Source organism: Mangifera indica, chromosome 1, assembly GCF_011075055.1.
Source record: "Mangifera indica cultivar Alphonso chromosome 1, CATAS_Mindica_2.1, whole genome shotgun sequence".
Lineage (NCBI taxonomy): Eukaryota > Viridiplantae > Streptophyta > Magnoliopsida > Sapindales > Anacardiaceae > Mangifera > Mangifera indica.
In genome coordinates this window covers 21,305,974-21,324,548 of record NC_058137.1, presented here as the reverse complement: position 1 = coordinate 21,324,548, position 18,575 = coordinate 21,305,974, and the positions used below count along the sequence as shown (strand labels likewise).

The window sequence follows — 18,575 nt, the reverse complement described above, 5'->3', positions numbered from 1 at the left end:
TTTCGTTGCTAGAGAAATGGTCGAATATTTAGATATCCGGGGAAATAAAAGCTATGGTCTCATTCATGCTTTGTCAATAGCTTGATTTAGACAAAGGTTAAGAATTTATAGGCTTTTCTGTGACCACCATGTGTAACTTTACATATACTATAATATTTTTTTCGGTTGGGCATAAACTAGGGGCTACTTTGTGCTTTGTGAGATAAAGACAAAGCTCAGAAATATATATCATACTGCTTCTTTCTTTCTTTTTCCATGCTTTGAACTAAATGCTGAAGCTTTTTTTGGTGCTTCATTTGCTTGAGATGAGGTTTAGGAACATATATATATATATATACACAAAGGTTAAGAATTTATAGACTTTTCTGTGACCAACCATGTGTAACGTTACATATACTATAATATTTTTTTCGGTTGGGCAGAAACTAAGGGCTACTTTGTGCTTTGTGAGATAAAGACAAAGCTCAGAAATATATATCATATTGCTTCTTTCTTTCTTTTTCCATGCTTTGAACAAATGCTGAAGCTTTTTTTGGTGCTTCATTTGCTTGTGATGAGGTTTAGGATATATATATATATATATATATATATATATATATATATATATCAGAAATTCTACATTGTATACACAGTTAGATTTCAATAAATGTTTTATATTTTGGTTGTCTTGATGATCTTATATATTACTAAATCGAACTACCATAAAATTGATGATCTTATACAGTATGAATTAACAAAATAGTAGATATAATTTTTAATCATTTTCTTAATTTTTTAGATTTTTTTTTTGTGAAACCACAAAATACTTGAATTATTCATTTAATACCAAAATAATTATATATAAAAAAAACTATTTTTATTTCGAGAATATTGTTTAAATCTTTAAGATTAATTTTTAAAAAATTAGCAATCATTTCCTCGACAGACATTTTTGTTTTGATGGATTAATTGTTAACAGTACAAATTAGCTCCTATTTATTCACGGACAGCTAAAATTTGAAAGACAATTATATGTCAATATTAGAATAAAATACAAAAATAATTATAAATTACATTTTATTTAATTTTAATTTAGCCTACCACATCATGGAGTGTACCAGTAAATGATATCTATGCTACGGATATTATCGAATGTGTATTGATTTAGCCGTTGGTGTTGGAAATGATAGAAAATAATATCAATTGGCTAAATTTTTATTTAATAAATACTTATAAATAATAATATATATTTTTATTAAATAAAAAATTATTATGAATAAGAAAGTTAGCCGGAGCTTACAATTAAAGAGACATGCGGGTACATATTGTCCTAGTGCCAAACAAAATTTTCCTTTGTGTAATTATAAACATTACTATAATGGCTCCAAGATGCAACTCAAAACTCTAAGCGACTCTTCTCGATGGTATAATTTTTGAAAGATAATCATCAAGTCATACAATGTAAAAGTTGTATGAGAATATTTGGACTGTTTTGTAATTTGAGTTGTGCGTTGTGTTGTATTGTATTATTTGAGTGAATTTGATGCAATACTTTTAGATGTTAGAATGTTTTCTAATAGCAAAATGGGCATCCCGATTATGAAAAAAAATTGAAACATGTTCTAGAGATCCTCGCGAAAGCACCAAAACTCAAAATGTGTGTTCATTTGTCGAGAGAAGGACACAAAATTAGGGACAGTGGGAATGTTGTGTTTGTCACATAAATTTAGGTGACTTGGAGGATAGTGTGACACCTAATTATAAGGTTTATTTAAACTTAAGAACAAATCTTTTTCTAACAGGATAGAGAATACCAAAACAGTCTAATACCAGTTTATAGATGGGTTTAATTGATCTATAAAAATAAGTCTTATAAACTTAAAAATTATAATCTGAGTGGACAACACAAGTGTTGACCTTAAGGATTATTGGACCTTGAAGAGAGATCAATTAACCTATTATAAATTGGCTAAGTCTTTGCTCCAAAATCTAATGCAGTATGACTACAGTATAACTTATTCATACAAAGTTATCATTCAAGGAGGTTTCTGGAATAGAAGACTAAGTCACGTCGAGAGGTGATATTGATAGGTAATTTTAGGTAATTCATAAAAGTTTCATGTATTCAGGTTCCATGACGATTCGTGTATTTCTAAAACCCTAAAATTTAATTTAATATTTTATAATCTATGCGTTGATCTTGAGATTATAGTTATTTGATTTATTTATTCAAGTTTATATGAATAAATCTTATATGTGGTAATGAATTATTCTATAAACATTTTTAATTGTTCTAAAAACATCTAAGTTAAGAATGGACAATCTTTTGAACAAACAACCATTCCATCAATTCAATAAATTTGAAATGTGTAAATTTTGTTATTAATATAGGTATAAACACCTTTTTGGTTTTAAAATGCATATTGTATCCGATAAAATTATAGAAATATTAAAATGCATATTGTATCCTATATTCATACAAATGTGTAAACATTTGTAAGAATATAGGTATAACTTATTCATACAAAGCTATCATTTAGGGAGGTTTCTGGAATAGAAGGCTAAGTCACATCGAGAGGTGATCTTGATAGATAATTTTTGGTGATTCATAAAAGTTTCATGTATTCAGGTTCCATGACGATTCGGATATTTCTAAAACCCTAAAGTTTAATTTAGTATTTTATAATCGATGCGTTGATCTTGAGATTATAGTTATTTGATTTATTTATTCAAGTTTATATGAATAAATCTTATATGTGGTAATGAATTATTCTAGAAACATTTTTAATTGTTCTAAAACATCTAAGTTCAAAATGGACATTCTTTTGAACAAACTACCATTCCATCAATTCAATAAATTTGAAATGTGTAAATTTTGTTATTAATATAGGTATAAACACCTTTTTGGTTTTAACATGCATATTGTATCCTATAAAATTATAGATATATTAAAATGCATATTGTATCCTATATTCATACAAACGTGTAAACATTTGTATAAATATAGGTATAACTTATTCATACAAAGCTATCATTTAAGGAGGTTTCTAGAGTAGAAGGCTAAGTGACGTCGAGAAGTGATCTTGACAAGTAATTTTAGATGATTCATAAAAGTTTTATATATTCAGGTTCCATAACGATTCGGGTATTTCTAAAACCCTAAAGTTTAATTTAGTATTTTATAATCTATGTGTTGATCTTGAGATTATAGTTATTTGATTTATTTATTCGAGTTTATATGAATAAATCTTATATGTGGTAATGAATTATTCTAGAAACATTTTTAATTGTTCTAAAAACATCTAAGTTTAGAATGGACATTCTTTTGAACAAACAACCATTCCATCAATTCAATAAATTTGAAATATGTAAATTTTGTTATTAATATAGGTATAAACACCTTTTTGGTTTTAAAATGCATATTGTATCCTATAAAATTATAGATATATTAAAATGCATATTGTATCCTATATTCATACAAACGTGTAAACATTTATAAGAATATATGTATAACTTATTCATACAAAGCTATCATTTAGGGAGGTTTATGGAATAAAAGGCTAAGTCATATTGAGAGGTGATCTTGACAGATAATTTTTGATAATTTATAAAAGTTTTATGTATTCAGGTTCCATAACGATTTGGGTATTTCTAAAACTCTAAAGTTTAATTTGGTATTTTATAATCGATGCGTTGATCTTGAGATTATAGTTATTTGATTTATTTATTCAAGTTTATATGAATAAATCTTATATGTGGTAATGAATTATTCTAGAAACATTTTTAATTGTTCTAAAAACATCTAAGTTCAAAATGGACATTCTTTTGAACAAACAACCATTCCATCAATTCAATAAATTTGAAATGTGTAAATTTTGTTATTAATATAGGTATAAACACCTTTTTGGTTTTAACATGCAGATTGTATCCTATAAAATTATAGATATATTAAAATGCATATTGTATCCTATATTCATATAAACGTGTAAACATTTGTATGAATATAAATATAACTTATTCATACAAAGCTATCATTTAGGGAGGATCTAGAATAGAAGGTTAAGTGACTTCGAGAAGTGATCTTGACAAGTAATTTTAGATGATTCATAAAAGTTTTATGTATTCAGGTTCCATGACGATTTGGGTATTTCTAAAACCCTAAAGTTTAATTTAGTATTTTATAATCTATGCGTTGATTTTGAGATTATAGTTATTTGATTTATTTATTCGAGTTTATATGAATAAATCTTATGTGGTAATGAATTATTCTAGAAACATTTTTAATTGTTCTAAAAACATCTAAGTTGAGAATGGACATTCGTTTGAACAAACAACCATTCCATCAATTCAATAAATTTGAAATGTGTAAATTTTGTTATTAATATAGGTATAAACACCTTTTTGGTTTTAAAATGCATATTGTATCCTATAAAATTATAGATATATTAAAATGCATACTGTATCCTATATTCATACAAACGTGTAAACATTTATAAGAATATATGTATAACTTATTCATATAAAGCTATCATTTAGAGAGGTTTCTAGAATAGAAGGCTAAATCATATTGAAAGGTGATCTTGACAGCTAATTTTTGGTAATTTATAAAAGTTTTATGAATTCAGGGTCCATAACGATTTGGGTATTTCTAAAACTCTAAAGTTTAATTTAGTGTTTTATAATCGATGCATTGATCTTGAGATTATAGTTATTTGATTTATTTATTCAAGTTTATATGAATAAATCTTATATGTGGTAATGAATTATTCTAGAAACATTTTTAATTGTTCTAAAAACATCTAAGTTCAAAATGGACATTCTTTTGAACAAACTACCATTCCATCAATTCAATAAATTTGAAATGTGTAAATTTTGTTATTAATATAGGTATAAACACCTTTTTGGTTTTAACATGCATATTGTATCCTATAAAATTATAGATATATTAAAATGCATATTGTATCCTATATTCATACAAACGTGTAAACATTTGTATAAATATAGGTATAACTTATTCATACAAAGCTATCATTTAAGGAGGTTTCTAGAATAGAAGGCTAAGTGACGTCGAGAAGTGATCTTGACAAGTAATTTTAGATGATTCATAAAATTTTTATGTATTCAGGTTCCATAACAATTCGGGTATTTCTAAAACCCTAAAGTTTAATTTAGTATTTTATAATCTATGTGTTGATCTTGAGATTATAGTTATTTGATTTATTTATTCGAGTTTATATGAATAAATCTTATATGTGGTAATGAATTATTCTAGAAACATTTTTAATTGTTCTAAAAACATCTAAGTTCAAAATGGACATTCTTTTGAACAAACAACCATTCCATCAATTCAATAAATTTGAAATGTGTAAATTTTGTTATTAATATAGGTATAAACACCTTTTTGGTTTTAACATGCATATTGTATCCTATAAAATTATAGATATATTAAAATGCATATTGTATCCTATATTCATACAAACGTGTAAACATTTATAAGAATATATGTATAACTTATTCATACAAAGCTATCATTTAGGGAGGTTTCTGGAATAGAAGGCTAAGTCATATTGAGAGGTGATCTTGACAGATAATTTTTGATAATTTATAAAAGTTTTATGTATTCAGGTTCCATAACGATTTGGGTATTTCTAAAACTCTAAAGTTTAATTTGGTATTTTATAATCGATGCGTTGATCTTGAGATTATAGTTATTTGATTTATTTATTCAAGTTTATATGAATAAATCTTATATGTGGTAATGAATTATTCTAGAAACATTTTTAATTGTTCTAAAAACATCTAAGTTCAAAATGGACATTCTTTTGAACAATCAACCATTCCATCAATTCAATAAATTTGAAATGTGTAAATTTTGTTATTAATATAGGTATAAACACTTTTTTGGTTTTAACATGCATATTGTATCCTATATTCATACAAACGTGTAAATATTTGTATGAATATAGGTATAACTTATTCAAACAAAGCTATCATTTAAGGAGGTTTCTAGAGTAGAAGGCTAAGTGATGTCGAGAAGTGATCTTGACAAGTAATTTTAGATGATTCATAAAAGTTTTATGTATTCAAGTTCCATAATGATTCGGGTATTTCTAAAACCCTAAAGTTTAATTTAGTATTTTATAATCTATGTGTTGATTTTGAGATTATAGTTATTTGATTTATTTATTCGAGTTTATATGAATAAATCTTATATGTGGTAATGAATTATTCTAGAAACATTTTTAATTGTTCTAAAAACATCTAAGTTTAGAATGGACATTCTTTTGAACAAACAACCATTCCATCAATTCAATAAATTTGAAATGTGTAAATTTTGTTATTAATATAGGTATAAACACCTTTTTGGTTTTAAAATGCATATTGTGTCCTATAAAATTATAGATATATTAAAATGCATATTGTATCCTATATTCATACAAACGTGTAAACATTTGTATGAATATAGGTATAACTTATTCATACAAAACTATCATTTAGGGAGGTTTCTGGAATAGAAGGTTAAGTGACGTCGAGAAGTGATCTTGACAAGTAATTTTAGATGATTCATAAAAGTTTTATGTATTCAGGTTCCATGACGATTCAGATTTTTCTAAAACTCTAAAGTTTAATTTATTATTTTATAATCTATATGTTGATCTTAAGATTATAGTTATTTGATTTATTTATTCGAGTTTATGTGAATAAATCTTATATGTGGTAATGAATTATTCTAGAAACATTTTTAATTGTTCTAAAAACATCTAAGTTCAGAATGGACATTCTTTTGAACAAACAACCATTCCATCAATTCAATAAATTTGAAATGTGTAAATTTTGTTATTAATATAGGTATAAACACCTTTTTGGTTTTAAAATGCATATTGTATCCTATAAAATTATAGATATATTAAAAACAAAAATTACACATTCCACATTATAAATCCAAATTAAAATTTAAAAAAATCACATTATACATTACAAATAGAAGTTAATAGGCACATTACATATTTGGAAATCTAAATAAATAAATTAGTTTATATTTTAGTGTGTTGTGTAATTAATTTTTAATTTATCTAATTAAAGGGGTACCTTTGTTAGTTCATTGCAAATTTAAAAGCTGACTAGCACTTTAAGATTTTGTTGACTCTCCCATAAACCCATTCAATCATAATTGCCAATTTCGGTGCTAGAGAAATGGTCAAATATTTAAATATTCGGGGAAATAAAAAGCTATGGCCCATGCATGCTTTATCAATTGCTTGATCAAGACAAAGTTTAAGAATTTATATGCTTTTTCTGTGACTATCATATGTAACGTTACTTATACTCAGTAATTTTTTCTCGTTAAGCATAACTAAGGACTACTTTGTGCTTTATGAGATGAAAACAAAGCTTAGAAACATAAATCATAGTGCATCTTTTCTTTTTCTTTTTTCATGCTTCGACAATAATGCTGAAGCATTTTTTGGTGCTTTATTTGCTTGCAAGGAGGTTTAAGTATACATATAAACAGAAATTCTACAGTGTATACCCCACTAGTTTTCAATAAATGATTTATATTTTGGTATTGTTGATGATCTTGTATATTACCAAATCGAACAAACTGAATATTCATGGGAAATGTTTTATTTATTTATTTACATATCGTTTTCTGTTATTAAACAAATATATTTCTCATAAAACGGTTAAAAAAATCTGTCACTGAACGGGGAATACTTTAGCTTTTGACTTGGACCAATGAAATTGATGGCTGCCAAGGTATTAAATTTGGGGCAAAATTAAAGCGTCGATTAAGAATCTAGAGAAACAAATCAAAAGAATTTATACTTTTGTACTACCTGTTGAGGAAAGGAAAGTTCTATTTAAGGGTCAAAATTAGTTTACTAGTTCATAATATCCTAAGTCCCAGTAAAAAAATACTTCTTGTAAGAGATCTGAAGCAGTTGGCCATCGAAACACTATGAGTATGTAATTATTTTATTTTGCATTTTTTTTCATTGTTTTTCTTTACTTGAAAATACACACTAAATTTCTTCGAATCCAGGTAAAGATCAGGAAATTTTGATAGATATCGCAGATTGTACCCACATGTAAGTGTGCATTCTCATTCTCATCTCATTTGTCAACGAATTTTTACATTTTTATGATATAAATTTAATTAAGTTTGCTATAAGTTACGCTACCTTGCTAGAGAAGGGGTTCAGGGCTTAATTATTTAGTATAGACCAAAAGACTTATTCTCATTCAAGGTATAGTGAAATCTCAAACTCATATCTCAAACTTTTAAAAATTTAAACACTCACTCATCACTCAAAATCTGTTAAAATTTTCTGTTATAAATAAAAGTAAAATAATTATTTTACCAGTAATATTAAAAAAATTATAATTTTATCTTACTTTTCTCCTTAGATTTTAAAAACTAACAACTTTGCTCATGTCTAAACATTTTTAGTTTTGAAAAGTGACTATTCCCCTCTTCCCCCACACCTAGGTTTTTCCTTTCTACCCTCTCTAACCACCACTTTGTCACTAGCAACTTCCTCTTCTCACCCTCACAGTCAAAATCATTTGGATGGTCATTGTGGAGGCCATCCTATAAAGAGACGTTGTCTTGTTGTCACACAAGCTTTCAAGGCGATCGACTGACGAAGAGACGTTGTCTGTTTATCGCACAGTTTTCCACGATAGTCGACCAAATGATTTTGACAATGAGGATGGGAAGAAGAAGACACCGGTGACGAAGTAGTGGTCGGAGAAGGGAGAAGAAAAAAAAACTAGGTGTGGGGTGGGGGGAATAGTTACTTTTCAAAACTGAAAATGTTTAGGTAGGGGTGAAGTTATTAATTTTTAAAACCTATAGAGGAAAATAAGATAAAATTGTAATTTTTTTAATATCAATGACAGTTTTACTCTTGACTCTAATATAAAATTTTAACAAAAATTGGGTAATGGATGAGTGTTTGAGTTTTTAAAAGTTGGGGGATATAAATTTAGGATTTCCCTACACCTTAGGGTAGTGGGAACAAGTCTTCTGGCCTATAGTATAACTAGGTTACCATTTGATTATATTTATGTCATCATTTTGGGTTTTTTTAATGTTTTATTTGATTTACGCATGCGCAGTAGTAAACTTTGGTGCCCACTAGATACTGAAATTAATGTAAAAAATGCTTCAAATAATGTCTAATATATAGCAGAGAAATTATGCATTCACAAAAGATTCATATTAATACGAATCTAAATGAACGTTAAAATATCGTTGATATAGACTCAGCTAGCGTTTAATATAATCATTTTTCTTCTCATTTATATTCAATATAATATTTATCATGCCGAGTTAATTGTTTACCATGTTGGACTTAATTGGTAGGGAAGAACGATCAAATTGTTGCATCTACAGAGCGCCGAGGCGTCTGCGCCACGAAAATGAAAAGGCTTTTACACGTCAAGTAGTCTCCATTGGCCCTATTCACCATGGGCAACCGCACTTGGAATTCATGGAAGAAGAAAAACGAAGATACCTGCAACATTTTCGTGAGCGAACTCGTTTGAATGTCGAAGAGCTTTATTATTTGATAAGGGGAAAGGAAGACACCTTATGTAGCTGTTATGATGAAACAATCAAATTTGATAGCGATGCATTTGTGAAAATAATTCTGGTGGACGCGGTCTTTAACGTTGAATTCTTACTGAAACATTGTTTCGGGGATTTGCCCCAGAAAGAAGACCGTATATTTGGAAAACCACATTTGATTTACGATGTATTGTTCGACATGTGGTTGCTTGAGAATCAAATTCCATTTTTCATCCTTGAGGAAATTTTTAACCTAGAAAAAGTGAGTGCCGCTATCCCAGCCATACCTCAGAGGCCGAAGCCACGGTTCATCGAGCTTACGTACGAAAATTTCAAGTTTTTAAATGAAGTAAATGAAAAATTAGGAAAATTTATGGATTCTACAAATAAGGTAGAGGTTAAACATTTCCTTGATTTCGTAAGAACTTCCATTATACCATCCGAAGTGGAACAGAAAGAAAAGAAAGAAAAAGAGAAAAAGGTTAATCAAGAATCTAAAGAGAAGAAAAGAAAAGCTGCGATTGCACCGAGTGCGATCCAACTCCTTAATGCTGGAGCCAACTTCAAACCGAGCGAAAGCAACGAGTCATTTCACATAAATTTCAAGAAGGGGACTTTGGAAATTCCACCGCTGCTACTACAGGATCCTACTGAATCGTTGTTTCGAAATTTGATTGCTTTCGAGCAATGTCATTGCTCCGATAGTTACATAAACGATTATGTTACTATCATTCATGATCTTGCCAACACTCCCAAGGATATTGAGTTGCTTGTTGAGAAAAAAATTATCAAAAATTTGTTGCCGGATAAAGAAGGAGCATCAACTCTTTTGAATAAGCTAATAACTGGTGTAAGTACGGATCCATGTAACTTTTATTTCTCCACTCTTTGTGAAGAAATGGAAAATTACCGTGCAAAAAGCTACAACCAATGGAGGGCAATATTGGTACAGAATTATTTTAGCACTCCATGGGCTACCCTTTCCGTAGTTGCTGCTGTTTTTGTGATTCTACTTACAGTCATTCAAGCAGTGTTTTCGGTTCTCCCAGTGACGAATCAACAAAATGCCTGCTCTTAGATTCATTATTTTCCCTCTGTTTTTCTCATACTCGTACTTTTTTTTTTTTTGTTATTTTAACATGGCTTTGTTTGTTTTTAATGTTACCTCTTGAGTTGTTTTAAAGCGTTTTGGTTTGTGTTTTTGGGTGGTTTTTCCTTGTATTGCCCGATGTTCAAGTAATTAATAATTACAGCAATTTCATTTACATTTATGATAGGATTTTTAATTTAGACAACCATAGTGATGGGGTTTATAGTAATTAACAAAAAATTTGGGCCCCATAGTAGTGGACTTCTTTAGTTAAATTAATTTAACCTGCATTCTTTGCTGGAAATTTTTCTAATTGTGAGCCAACAATATTTGATTGGCGTAATAAAATTAGACAGTAACACGGTTCAATGCGATTTTATCGGGCTTAGTGTGATCTTTAGAAAAACTGAAAATACACCTTTTATTTATTGGACTCTGACTTTGGTGTATATGGCGCGTGTGCGTTGTCTAGAGGGCCAAGCGGCGATTTCACCTCCACGTTTTGATGCATTTTTTAAGTTATTAAAAAAATCAAGTTCTATATATACGCTAAGTAGGATTAAAATTTTCTATTGGAGATAAGGATAAAATTATTATTTTATTAATAATATAAAATATATAAAATTTATTATATTTTCTCTCTAAATTTTAAAAATTAACAATTTCATTCTTACTTAAAGTTTTTTAGCTTTGAAAAGTTATAATTTTTCTTCGAACATAAGTTTTTTTTCTTTTCTCTAGCCATCATCTCTGACACTGACGATCTCCTATCTCTTTCCTAAAACATTAGTCAGCGTCTCCCCTATTTAGATCTCTTCATCTCTATCAGATATGGTGGTCGGATGGGTAAAAGAAAAAACCTTAGATTGAGGAAAAAATGGTGACTTTTTAAAATGGCCAAATGACTATTTCCCACCCAAGGTTTGATATTTTCTCAAAAGTCCCCCTTTTAACTATAGAAACACCAAATACCCACCCATAGCCGGTTAGATTTAACAAAACTCTAACGGTGGTAAGAGTAAAATCATTATTTTTGTTATAATATTAAAAATAAACTAAAATAGAATCTAATTTTGCCCCCCTAAACTTTAAAAACTAAAATTTTCCCCCAGCCTAAGTTTTAAAAAATGGCAGTTTCACCCTAGAGTTTGATTTTGAAATCTCCGACGACCGTTCTGGCTCCATTGCCGACGACCTCTCCCTCCCGAAGCAGCCTCTCCTTCCGGCGAATGTTTTCCTCCCATTTAGAGGCTCGATCGGCTTCGTCTTTCCCTTGGGAGACGAATAACTTCGTCAGGGAAGACGAAGTTCTTCGTCTCCCCAGACGAAGACGAAGTCGTCGTCTTCGTCTGGGAAGACGGTCCTCTTCCCAGAGGTCTTCTTCTGGAAAGACGATCGTCTTCCCAGACGAAGATGACGGCTTCGTCTTTGTCTGGGGAGACGAAGAACTTCGTCTTCCCCGACGAGGTTCTTCATCTCCCAAGGCTTCTCCGATGCTGATCGAGCCTCCAAATGGGAGGAAAACATTCGTCGGAAGGAGAGGCTACTTCGGGAGGGAGAGATCGTCGGTAATAGAGTCGGAACGGTCGCCGGAGATTTCAAAACCAAACCCTAGGGTGAAACTGTCATTTTTTAAAACTTAAACTGAGGGAAAATTTTTAGTTTTTAAAGTTTAGGGGGGCAAAAAGAGATAAAATTTTCAAGTGTGAGAGTTTTGTTAAATCTAACTGGCTATGGGTGGGTATTTGGCGTTTCCATAGTTAAAAGGGGAATTTTGAGAAAACATCAAACCTTAGGTGGGAAATAGTCATTTGGCCTTTTAAAATTATAAAACTTTAAATAAAATTGAAATCGTTAGTTTTTAAAACTTAGGATGAAAAATATAATGAATTTTAAAATAAAATTTATTTTACTAATAATGTTGAAAAATAAAATTCATTTGTAAATGATTCTTGGTAATTAGATGAGATAATGAATTCGTGAATATTTTATGAAAAAAATATAAAAATTAAAATTAAAAAAAATTAATACGGATACCGTGGGTCTATCTGTACTCACAAAATTGGGTGTGAATTTATATTTTTCTATCTGTATAAACTAATCTATTTTTACCCGTATCCATTTTACCTATGTCCGTTTTAACCCGATCCGACTCCCCCATTTGCCAGTTTTACAAAGAGCATTATCATATCCAGTAACAGAATTCACGTCTTTCCCATCAATCCCGCTCTTTGTTTTCTGCAATTTATTTGTCTCAGTCGCCAAACTCTGACGGTTGGTTGTTTTTGGAAAAACCAAGAGACAACTCAGGCCTTTCTACGCTTTCTCTTTGTGGCAGGCAGGAGAAGAGGACGCTTCATATTCTTGTTCTCTTCTATTCTTCTTTCTCTTCGTAGAATCACTAGCGTGCTTCTGTGCACACCAGATGTTTGTGGAAAATCCAAAGGGTCTCCAATTGGGTCGATTTTTGTATAGAGGGATATGAATGATATAATTTTTAAATTTTATCCCTATTATAAAAAATTATATTAATTTTAAATGTTGTTTAATTTTGTTCATTCTGGAGCTCTAATTTTTAAATAATATATTTTAAAATATTAATTTATGAAGTCATTTTTGTTAAGGGTAAATTAGCAATTTAAAAATTAAACTAACAAAATTGAATAGGTGAATATTTGAATTTTCTAAACTTAACAGACAAAAGTTGGATAATAAAATAAACTTTGGGTGAGACAAGTCTTTTGGCCTTTTGTAAATGCCAGTAATTTTTTTTAGGAGTAATACTATGTGTATCCATTTTTGGTACATAATTCATGTATACAGTGATGTGTCATCATGTAATTAGATGATTTTAAAACATGTATCATCATATGATAAAGAAATATCCAATCACATGATAACACCTCATCTGTGTACATAAATTGTGTATCAAAAATGGGTACATATAGTTTTATTGTTTTTTTAGTGATCTTTGGAGCAAATTAAAAGTGGACTTCATTTAGTTTATGATTGCTTGTAAATATTTTTTTAAATAGATAAAATTATGTGTATAAATAAATATTATTATTATAACATCCCAAATTCTAAATTTATTCAAACTGGAATGGTACTTATTTCCATAACTTTATTATAAACAAGATTAATTCAACATCATACCTCAATCTAAATTCTTCATAATAATAGTTTCAAAAGTAATTACACATAATCAAAACCTTATAAATAATAATCCATAATTACATAGTTTATAAATAATAAAACCTAGATATTTAAACCCTTCAATCGCTCAACTCGTCTTAACTTTGTCTTATTTCACTCCTTTTAACTAATTTAAAAAATTTATTCTACAAATAATAAAGATAAGTTATCAGTTCGATAAATAAAAATAAACATAATATATAACTCTTTTATAAACATCCTATTAGAAAAACTTTTTACTTTCAAAAATTTAGTCATCAAGAAAAGCAATAATAAAACTTTTTATGTTCCCTAATTATAATGCAAATAAAACATTTCCATATTCATAAATTATAAGAAAAATAGTGTAAACAATTTCATATTTATTATCATGAGGAAAAGCAATCATAAACATTTCATATTTATCAATCATAAGGACAAAACAAAATTTGTCATTTTCCATAAAAATAATCTTAAAATAATTTATATCTATTATTCATAAAATATAAAATTCATAAGTTTATAAATAGAAAATATGAAATCCGTACTTAGTCTTTGTCATATAGTATCACATGTATCCCCGGTAATTTGATCGTATTTATGTTAAGCCTATAGATTTTTTATCATTATTATTCATATCCTTATAAGTTTGCAGACCATTCATCGTATTCGTATTTATATTCATAATAGATTCGTAGACTCTTTATTGTATTCATATTCATATAGATCTGCAGACCATTTATTATTCATATTCATAATTGGTTTGCAGAGTTTTCATTATTCAATAGATGTCCCTAGATGTTTTATGATTCTGTCATATATATTGATTTATAAATCTATCAATTCATCATCTTTTTATGGACATTCAACAAAAAGAATTTTATAAAAAATTTCTTATATGTCTACTTTAATTTTTCCAAATGTTGTGAATTATGATAAGTGATTAATTTATTAAAAATAATGTAATTACAACTATCTAAGGAAGAGTTCGTATATGATTTAACAATAAGATTATGATTTGTAAGGTTTAAAGAGTATTAGACAATACTTATAAAATTAAGATTTAATAGTATTAAGTTTAATTTATGATTGCTGGGATAACATGAGATTTTTGTATCTTATTGGACAATTAAAGACGTGGATAAATATTGTCTACTTTTAAGATAAGTAAAAGTTTACATAATATGTAATGATTTTTGTTTTATATTGAAAATGTTATATATAATGAATTATGTTATGAAATTATTTTTACAAAGATGAATAAACTATTTTATGATTTTATTATATAAAAATATTTCAAAAGTGTTTTTTTTTTTTTGAATAAAATGAAGAATTTCAAAAGTATCTATTTTTTTTTATCTAAAATATTTTTAAAAGTTTTTTTTTTAATTTTCTATAAAAGGAAACGTACATTATTTTATATGGTTGTTAAGGCAAAAGTATTGAATGAATTTTAAGCTTGAGTTTAAACATTGCATAAATTTAATCTACGCAAGCTTGAATCAGTAACACACGGTTCAGTTTAACATAATGCATGATCGGTCATGACATTTGAAATATCTAAAATATGTTGTTTTTAGAGACTAATTATTACCAAACAATCTATAATACTTCAGTACATAATTTAACAAGATTTTTCATACCAAAACATGTCAAAACATATTATCTTCTTAAACGTGAGGAGATAAATTTCAAGCCCTCATCATGCTTCTAAACATTCAATATCCAGTCAATACTCATTATCCTATGTATAAATATCAACATCAAACCATCATCAAAATAACTCAAAGAAAACTTGTTCAACATACTTGTGACCTGCTATAGGCGCTGCATAAAGAGATCATCACACACACACACACACACACACATATATATACACACACACATATCATCATAACTTAAATATCACCATCATAGTATTTACACCTACACCTTTTATTGTGAACTAAAAATATTTGTAATAAAATTAGATAGTAATATAATTCAATGCGATTCTATTGGGTTTAATGTGATCTTTAAAAGAAACTTAATACACCTTTTATTTACTGGTCTCGACTTTGATGTATATGGTGCGTGTGCATCATCGTCAGCTAAGTTTATACATTTAGTATTATTCATTCTGAATGATTTTTGGGCATTTTTAATTCTTAAGATGACGTAATTGTGAAAATTTTGTATTTTATATATTTTCTAAGATTTGTTAAGAATGAGAAAATATTAAATATATTAGTTAATGTTAGACTGTTTATTTTATATTTTCCATTTTATGCTGTTGAATTAATTTTGGAAAATATCTCAAAATCCTAATGTGTGGATTGAATGTTGTGGCATCACTGGACCAAGCCTACTAAAGCAATATCCTCAGAGAAAAAATGTCTCTATTGCACAAGAAATTTAATTCACGTTCTTCCCACAAGATACGGCAATACGTTGGACCTGTTATTGTGTAGCTAAAAGAATTGTTTTTCGAATCAGTTATCTTATTAGTAGGACACTACACATTTCACATTATAAATCCAAATTAAAAAATTTAAAAAATCAGATTATACATTACAAATTGAAGTTAATAGGCACATTACACATCTGGAAGTCTAAATAAATAAATTAGTTAAAATTTTAGTATGCTGTGTAAGTAATTTTTAATTTTTCTAAAGGGGTATTTTGTTAGTTCATTACAAATTTAAAAGCTAACTAGCAGTTCAAGATCTTGGCTACCCTCCCAAAAACCCATTCAAAGATAATTGCCTGTTTCGGTGCTAGCGAAATGGCAAATTATATAGATATCCGCGGAAATAAAAGCTATATATGGCCGTGCATACTTTGTCAATAGCTTGCTTAAGACAAAGGTTCATAATTCGTAGGCTTTTCTGTGATCATCATGTGTAACGTGACATATACTATAATAATTTTTTGGTTAGGCATAAATTAAGAGCTACTTTGTGCTTTATGAGATGAAAACAAAACTTAGAAATATATATCATATTGCATCTTTTCTTTTTCTTTTTCTTTTCAATGCTTCAAAATTATTGCTGAGGCTTTTTTTGGTGCTTCATTTGCCTGAGATGAGGTTTAAGAATATTATTCTTTTGTCCTTCTTCTTTTAATAAACAAATATGTTTCTCATCAAACGGGGTAAAAAAAATCAGTCATTATATGGGGAATACTTCAGCTTTTGACTTGGACCAATAAAATTAAAGGCTGCCAAGATTTTAAATTTGGGTCAAAAAATTAAAGTGCCGATTGAGAATCTAGAGTTAATAAAACAAAACAATTTATACTTTTTTAGTACTACCTGTAGAAGAAAGGAATGATCAGTTCTATTTAAGGGTCAAAATTAGTTAACTAGTCCATAATGTCCTAAGTCCTAAGAAAAAGATACTTCCTGAAAGAGATCTGAAGCAGTTGGCCATCGAGACACTATGAGTATGCAATTATTTTATTTTGCTTTTTTTTTCCTTTTAATTGTTTTTCTTTACTTGAAAATACACACTAAATTTCTCCGAATCTAGGTGTAGATCAGGAAGGTTTCATAGATATCCAAGGCAGTACCCACACGTAAGTATGCAATCTCCTTATTCTCATCCTATTTGTCGAAAAGATTGTACATTTTATGATAAATATTTATAAAATAAAAAAGAGTTTGCGGTTTAATCGAAAACCGTACTATAGGAAATAGTTTTTAGCAAATTATTTGGTTTAGAGAAAAATCGAGAAAAATTTCATAATTCTCAAATCCATAATAATTAGATGAAAAAAAAAAAAAAAGAACTGGGAAGCTTCTTAATTAAATTAAGTTTGTTATAATTTATGCTACCTTGCTAGAGCAGGGCTTTAGAGCTTAAATAGTATGACCAGGTTGAGATTTGATCATATTTATCTTAACATCTTTTTATCTTTTATTTGATATAAGCGTGCACAAGAGTAAAACTTTTGGTGCCCACTGGATATTGGAATTAATGTCAAGAATGCTTCAAAAAATGTATCATATGTAGTAGAGAAATTAAGTATTCACAAAAGATTCATATTATTACAAAGGCCAAAGGACTATTTCCCACCCAAGATATGTTGCAATCTCAAGTTTCCACTTTTTATCTTTGATAATATCAAATACCCACTCATAAGCAGTTAAAATTAACGGTGGTAAGGGTAAAATCGTTATTTTCTCTATACTATTAAAAATAAACTAAAATATAATCTCTTTTTACCCCCAAAGCTTTAAAAACTAAAATTTTCCCTAGTCTAAGTTGTAAAAAATGGCAATTTCACCCTAGGATTTCGTTTTGAAATCTCCGGCATCATCTCTAGCTCCATTGCCGGTAGCCTCTCCCTCTCGAAGCATCTTCTTCTTCCGACTATCTATTTTCTCTCATTTAGCTGTCCGATCAGCATCGAAGAAGCCGTGGAAGACGAAGACAAAGTTGTCGTCTTCATCTGGGAAAACTGTCGTCTTCCTAGAGGTATTCTTCATCTTCCACGACTTCTCTAATGTCGATCAAGCGTCCAAACGGGAGGAAAGAGACCACCGAAAGGAGAGGATGTTTTGGGAGGGAGAGGACATTGACAATGAAGCCGAATATGTCACCGGAGATTTCAAAACAAAATCCTAGGGTGAAATTGCCATTTTTTAAAACTTAGGCTAGGGGAAACGTTTAGTTTTTAAAGTTTAGAAGGGCAAAAAGAGATAAAATTTCAAGGGTTTAGAGTTCCGTTAATTTTAACTGCTCATGGGTGGGTATTAGGTATGAGCACTGCTATATG

The 18,575-nt window shown here is 28.8% G+C and overlaps 1 protein-coding gene across 1 annotated transcript; it reads left to right on the top strand.

Annotated features, from left to right (window-relative positions):
• Positions 1-9,016: 9,016 nt before the first annotated feature.
• LOC123222441 (UPF0481 protein At3g47200-like) lies at positions 9,017-10,824 on the top strand. Its single transcript, XM_044645243.1, has one exon. The coding sequence runs from the start codon at positions 9,330-9,332 to the stop codon at positions 10,629-10,631; it is 1,302 nt and encodes a 433-aa protein (XP_044501178.1). The 5' UTR covers positions 9,017-9,329; the 3' UTR covers positions 10,632-10,824.
• The last annotated feature ends 7,751 nt before the right edge of the window (positions 10,825-18,575 follow it).